Source organism: Rhincodon typus, unplaced genomic scaffold, assembly GCF_021869965.1.
Source record: "Rhincodon typus isolate 14 unplaced genomic scaffold, sRhiTyp1.1 hic_rhity00009311, whole genome shotgun sequence".
Lineage (NCBI taxonomy): Eukaryota > Metazoa > Chordata > Chondrichthyes > Orectolobiformes > Rhincodontidae > Rhincodon > Rhincodon typus.
In genome coordinates this window covers 1,541-8,207 of record NW_025974949.1, presented here as the reverse complement: position 1 = coordinate 8,207, position 6,667 = coordinate 1,541, and the positions used below count along the sequence as shown (strand labels likewise).

Sequence of the window (6,667 nt, the reverse complement as noted above, 5' to 3'; positions counted from 1 at the left end):
CCTGTTCCTCTGATGCTGCTTGGCCTGCTATGTTCCTCCAGCTCCACACTGTGTTGTTTCTGTTTCTATCTGGTGTTTTCTATTTAATTCTATGCATCTGATTCCAGTATGGTGAACTTAGAATGGAATAAAAACGAATTTTATTTTGAGGAAATATCAGTGGGATTTCTTTTAACACTGTAATGCAGGTTGATATTGGAAAGTGTGCCATTATATTTGCAGATGCATTGAAGCAGAATAGAGGTCAGGGCTGTGTGTTAGTAAAACATACTGTTCCCTGCTTAATCCACCTCTGAAAAAAAGACTTAAAGACAGATCACATATCAGATGCCTGTTGATAAGATTTCATGTTTAATTTTAATGTACTAACTGAGAAAAGTACACAATGGAGGAAAATTATAGCTTTAACTCAGTCCATAGTAGACTTTTATTACGAGATCACATCAATTATGTTGTTTATGAGCCATTCAATAAAAAACACATAAAATTCCAGCTTTAGGATTGTTTTTGTTTAGATCCCCAGGACATGGTTTATGGCTGCTAATATTTGTGTTTATCTCTTCAATTCTTTTTAACAAAAATTGAGTTTTTACAGTTCGTAAAGACTTGTGACATTGTGCGAAAAGTATTTGCTTTTAACATTTAATGAATAGTCCTTCTTGCTATGGGCACAGTACATCACAACTTAGATAGTCCACTATCACTCAGCTGCTACAGGTTTCTTTACTGTTGCTGGATCAAAATCCTGGAACTCCCTCCATATGCCAACACCGCTTGGACTGCAGTGATTCACCACAACCTTCTCAAGAGCAATCAGAGATGTGCAATAAATGTAGACCTAGCCAGTGATGCTCACATCCCACAAACGAATAAAAATAAGCTAGTTGTGGAAGTGAGCCACGATGATAAGGTTTCAGTGATGAGTAAGTGAGTGAGTATGCATCTCAGTGATGTACACTCCTTTCATTTATATGGCGAGTCTGAATCCATTAATGACAATTTCTCTCCCCAGTGTAAATTACAATAGTCTCAGAAGCACTGACTCAATTCTCAATGGGAGAGATTTTTAGAGGTGATTTCACAGCCTTGCATTCCCCAGTTAGAGGATGCGACCACAGTCATCATGGCTGGAAAAACTGGGTCCACACTGTCACCACCTACATCACTGAATTGTGAGGGTGGCTTCTCCATTAACATTTCAATAGCATAAGGACATCTATTGTTACCTCTAACACATTGTGAACTTACAAGAGTAAAAAATTTTTGCCCTACAAAGTTAACACAGCCAGCTAATAACTGACAGTCTTTACAGACTATAGTTGAGATCTATCATTGAACTTGATGAAAGATAGAACTGCGATTCTACATCTTGTATTAAAATTTAATTCTGATGGATTGGCACTGATGAGTGGAACAACAAAAGTTCATTCCATTCATCAGAACTTTACATAAAATATTCAGATACAGACATACATCAAATTGAGGAGGGGGATTCTGTTCCCCTCTTTTTAATCTCCTCTTGGTTGGTTTCAGCAATATTTTACTTATATCACAAAATATGGTTGTTGGCCTACCAAAATAATAGCAGATGGGATTATAGGACCAGTGAAGATAGGTTAGCAGCACCCAATCGTAGAAAATCCCTTGTCCAGTTTAGCAATAGGATGTCAAGGAAAGGAAGCCCAGTGTACTACTCCATTTCAAAGGTGGATCTCAGCACAGGATGGAGACCATGAATACATGCAAGGGAATTTTTACAAGCAGCTGTAGGTTTAAGAATTGCAAATGTATCATCTAAAAGACGTTTTTTCAGCAATACTCAAGTTCTGAACTACCAGACAAGTACATAATAACTATGGCATTTGCCACACTCTCAAACACCGAAAATAAATTTTTAAAGGGACAAAATCTGGTACGGACAAGAAGAATAAAGGTTTTGCAATTTTGAAGTCATTAAAGTTCTTGAGTTCTTGAGATTGTTAACCTGAGACAGTGGTAATTTCATTGTTGACTTGCATCCTCAACGGTGACAAAGTTTTAAATATCTTTGAATTTGGAGTAAAATGTTCTTTTCCTAGTTTTCTTTATTCACTGGGCACTATCTTCAAGTTGATGAAGAGAAATCAGCTAGAGACAGTGAGACTTCTAGGTTCTGTAGCTCTGAGTCCATCATTCCTTCTCTTTGCTCTGCTGCTCATAAGCAGGTCATAGAATGTAATTCAATGTGTACTCCTGATATGACTTCATTGTTTTTCCAAGTTAGATAACTTTTAAGCGAGCCTATCATCTCCCAATTGTATGACACTAACACACAAGTTTACATTTACTACAATTATAGCACATCAGATAGCTAGATCAAAATACCAAACTGAATCAAAAAGATTGTAGGACATGGTAGCCATGTCTGTCAACAAGTACAAGGCAGGTTCAGATTTGACATCAGGAGCACTTCCACATGTTAAAAGAGATTAGTACTTGAAAAGGTTCACCCACAGGCAGCATACAGGGGCAAAACCCATGGGGTCATTCAAGTGGAGGTTACATAATATTATTAAGGAAGTTACATGCTACTCTGGATGGGGCTGTGCGTATTTCTCATTCATACTTATCTTTATATGTTCTAATTTTCATGAGCACATTACATTGCTGTTTAAATTTCCAATTTAAAATAGAAATCTTCACATTCTAGTTACTCTCAAATTAGCATTATGAATGTATTTATTACATTGATTGGTAATTGATGTTACATGAGTAATCTGTTTTCTACAAATTGTTGATCACTAATCAGGCATGTACAGTGTTCAGTTCAGTGATAACTTTGTGTTTGACCATTTATTTGTTCAAATAATGGAAGATGTTTCAAAATGTATATTTGTTTTCAATTGCCACAACTTTGAAGTCAATCCATTTTAGTGAATGCAAAGCCAAGTGATGTAGTACAGAAAGTGATGGCAGTTTGGCCTGTGAACATGACAAATAGGTCATCAGAATAGCACATATTCACTTTGCAGAAAGCAGCCTGTCGATTACAATGAATGAATGCAGTGACTGTGGACAGCAAGTAGTTCAGAATTTCTCTTTACAGAACTTTATACGAACGCAATCAATTGCGAGTGAAATTGTGAAAGACAAAAAGAAATGAAGCTATTTCAATTTAACTCGCCTTGGGTGTCTGAAGGCAACCAGTAAGTGTCTCTGTTATCTCAATGCCCTTGAGATTACTAAAAGCAAACGAGTCCTACTTATAACATTGACTTTTGTAATTGCCTCGTCTTATGTTATTCCAGATGCAATCCATGTCATTTTTCTGTCTCTGCCTCTAATCCATGCCTGTATTTTCACATAACCACCTCTCCACTATTTCAGTGATAACCTTGGAACTTGCTACAGAGCTGTTCAAGGTTATTTGGCAGCCAGGGTATAAAAGATCTATCAGGGTCCTGTTTCTTGAACATAAACAGTGATACTCCTTGCAGTGCTGTTGACAAGGGTGCTACTGTCTTTACAGAGCGATGGCGTTCAGTTCTCACTCTGCCCTTCAACGAAAATGTCATTGTGAAAAGGATAAAATGAATCAAGGCAGCATCCTTTACCACATCTTAAACCACAAGAGACATCAACATCTACCCACCTGCAGCTGCAAGCACGAATCCAAACAGAAGGTAGCACTGGGCTCGCCTTATGTTGCCTATAAGGCTGCTTCTGAAGTTCTGCTGAAGACAGTGAACTTTATTAAAAACCTGCCCTCTTTTCGGGGTCTGCTGCAGCCAGACCAGCTGCTGTTGCTGGAGAACTGCTGGGCTGCCCTTTTCATGCTGGGCTTGGCTCAGGAAGGTGTGGATTTTGAAGTGATTGAACCATCAAAGACAAGCATCCTGAAAGAAATTCTAACTAACCAGAAAGGAAAAGGCACCGATGAGAAAACGAGCTCTGAGCCGTCTGCTGCAGAAGTACAGAAAGTGAAATCATTCCTCACCAAGTGCTGGAGCATAGATATCAGCACTAAGGAGTATGTGTACTTGAAGGGAATAGTTTTATTCAGCCCAGGTGAGCTGTCCCACAGAAGTCTCCTGACCCAAAGCTTTGGTTTTATTTTTAGTGAACCCAGGTAAAAATGCTTGAAATTGCTGTTGAAGTGTTAACGTTATTCCTGAAATATGAATTTTGCCATTTGTGTCATTGATTGTAGAGGACAACAAATTCATTCGCAGTTAAAGTGGCCATTCTGTGAAGAAGAAAACAAAATTGTCTGGCACTGGAAGGTTCAAAATTTGTAACAAGTTGACAATCGCAAACTTTCAAGGAAGATGGGTTTGTGTTACAGTTAAATGGAAGTTAGTGAATCCAAGTTAGGAGAGCGAGCTGAATAGGAAAAGTCAGGGAGAGGAGAGGGTGAGAGAAGTCAGCTTTCATTTAACTTTTATCTTAGGAATTGTTTAACCTCTGTGACGAAATCGCTCGGCAGATTTTCCTGTCCTCCTTTACCTTTTAAGGAATTAAAAATTGATGCAGGTCTTCATGACTGCTGATTGAAATTTCAAATGATAGAAGTGCATTCAAACACATTTCAAAGAAGTACAATGACTGGACTACCATCTCATACCAAAGTAACTGTTTTGTAATGCTATACTGGAAACTATCACGAGCACTATAGTTACAAATTACAATTGTTACTAGAAATGTTTGCTTTAAATTTTGTACGCGGGACAGGGGTTTTTGCTTCAATGACAGTTCTGATCAACAGTATGTTGTGAAATTTGCTTGATAAGGAACAAAAGTGTTTAACCTTGACGAGAAATGGTGGCCTTCAGAATTGATTGGCACCTTAGAAGGTTCAGAAACATGCTAGTGTCAGTGTTTTCAGCAAAGGCTATATGCAAAATCATGCCTGGCAGCTCACATATCAGATTGCACTATATCCAGTAAAGAGCCAATATATTTCAACACTTTGAACGTCCCAAAGGTTGCCTGAGGAGATTAACAACAAGTTAACGTGAGTGAAATCAACATCAGACCTTGATGCTAAATAACACAGTTTGTTCTGTGTTGAGTTTAACTGATGTCCTGTGCGTGATGGGGTAGGTCAGTAGCAGTTAGTTTCATGAGAGTACTCTCTGGTGACATTACAGTCATAAATTTGTGCATGAATGGAGGAATGTGCAAGATCAAAGCTCACTGCAACCCAACTGGTCAGCCCCAAAGACGTGTGATAACTTGGGACGTTTTTAGAGGGGATGAGGCACTTTTGAAAAGGAGTGGGCTAATTAGTTCCTTAGGCCTTCTCCATTGTTCAAGGAGATTTGCGTGCAAAACTTTTTGTATATCCTTTGAAATCCTTAACCAAAAGACTCAGCCTTGAAATCTTCAATTACCCTCCAACATTTACAGCCTTTAGACAGAGAGAGGTCCGGATATCCCTTATATTTCTATGAAAAAATGTTTCTTCCAGAGATAATTTGACTATTCTTTCCTAAAAGCACTTGGGGAATGTATCGAGTCCTGTTGAACATAAGAGTTTGCAGTCACATAGTCTGAGGGACATTTGCATCAACATTGGATAGGAATATAGAGCTTTTTGTAGGTGAAATGATTTACCTTAACAAATGTGCCCCATTTGGTACATCTCAGCCCTGCATTCCTGCCTTTCTCACCAGGTTTCTTATTCATTTCTATCTCCAGAAACACATTTGTCTCTAAAATCCATCTCTAATATATCATTGACTGCTTGATGGTCACCCATTCCCTCTCTCCCTACATTCCCTTCAATTCAGATTGACCACATTCTTAAATGTGCTTTCTACAAAACACTGCATTGATGTACTGCAGTGATTCCCCGGTGCTATTAAAATGCAGAAACCCAGAGACTCAGCTTTAAAATGAAGACACAAAATGCTGGAGAAATTCAGCATATCTGGCAGCCTCTGTGGAGAGAGAAACAACATGAATGGTTCAAGTCCAATTTCAGAACAACTCACCTTCATCCTTCTCCCTTCTTCTCCATCTTTAAAATATTGGTTATTCAACAACTGTTGTTATAGTAGTGCAGATAAAAACACATTTAGCAGTCAGTCATGCAGAAGAGAAAAAGCAGATTATCATTTTGGATGGAGATTCTTAATAATACATATACACTGCTGAATGCATCCTTGCTAATATTCTGAATTCTTACTGTGTCAACCAAAGCAAAACTGATCTACTTCTTATGTTCAAGTATATACCAGTGGACGTGGTGGAAGGAGGCACATAAGCAACATTTAAGGCATACCTTGTTAGTCACGTGAATGTGAGGGGAACAGAGGGATAGAAAGGAGGGATAGAAAGGAGGGATAGAAACCGCATATGGGCACTAAGGATTAGGAATTGGCATAGGCTTCGTGGGCCAAAGGGCCTGTTCCTGTGCTGTATTGTATTGTATAATTAATTGTATACTCAGGCATAGATTGGTGGATAGGACTGATGTAAATGTTCTTGTTTGTTATTGGATTTCCTCTGAAATAGCGTGAATCAAGAGCACTTTGTAATATTTGAGTGTAAGGATAATTGTTGGCTTGTCTCTTTAAAGCCACCCTTCAGGGCAGTAGTGTAAATAGGCTGAACCTGAAAGGGGAAGGTTTGTTTACAAATGTCTGATTTCATGAGGAAAGGGCCGGCATTAAGACTTCCTTTA

General features: G+C 38.5%; 1 protein-coding gene across 1 annotated transcript; it reads left to right on the top strand.

The window, feature by feature from the left end:
* Nucleotides 1-3,470: 3,470 nt before the first annotated feature.
* Nucleotides 3,471-4,047, top strand: LOC109936809 (nuclear receptor subfamily 0 group B member 1-like; the record flags this gene model as incomplete). Its single annotated transcript, XM_048594430.1, has 1 exon — nt 3,471-4,047. A coding segment is annotated over exon 1 (535 nt), but the record flags the coding sequence as incomplete, so codon positions are not given.
* Between the last annotated feature and the right edge of the window lie 2,620 nt (nt 4,048-6,667).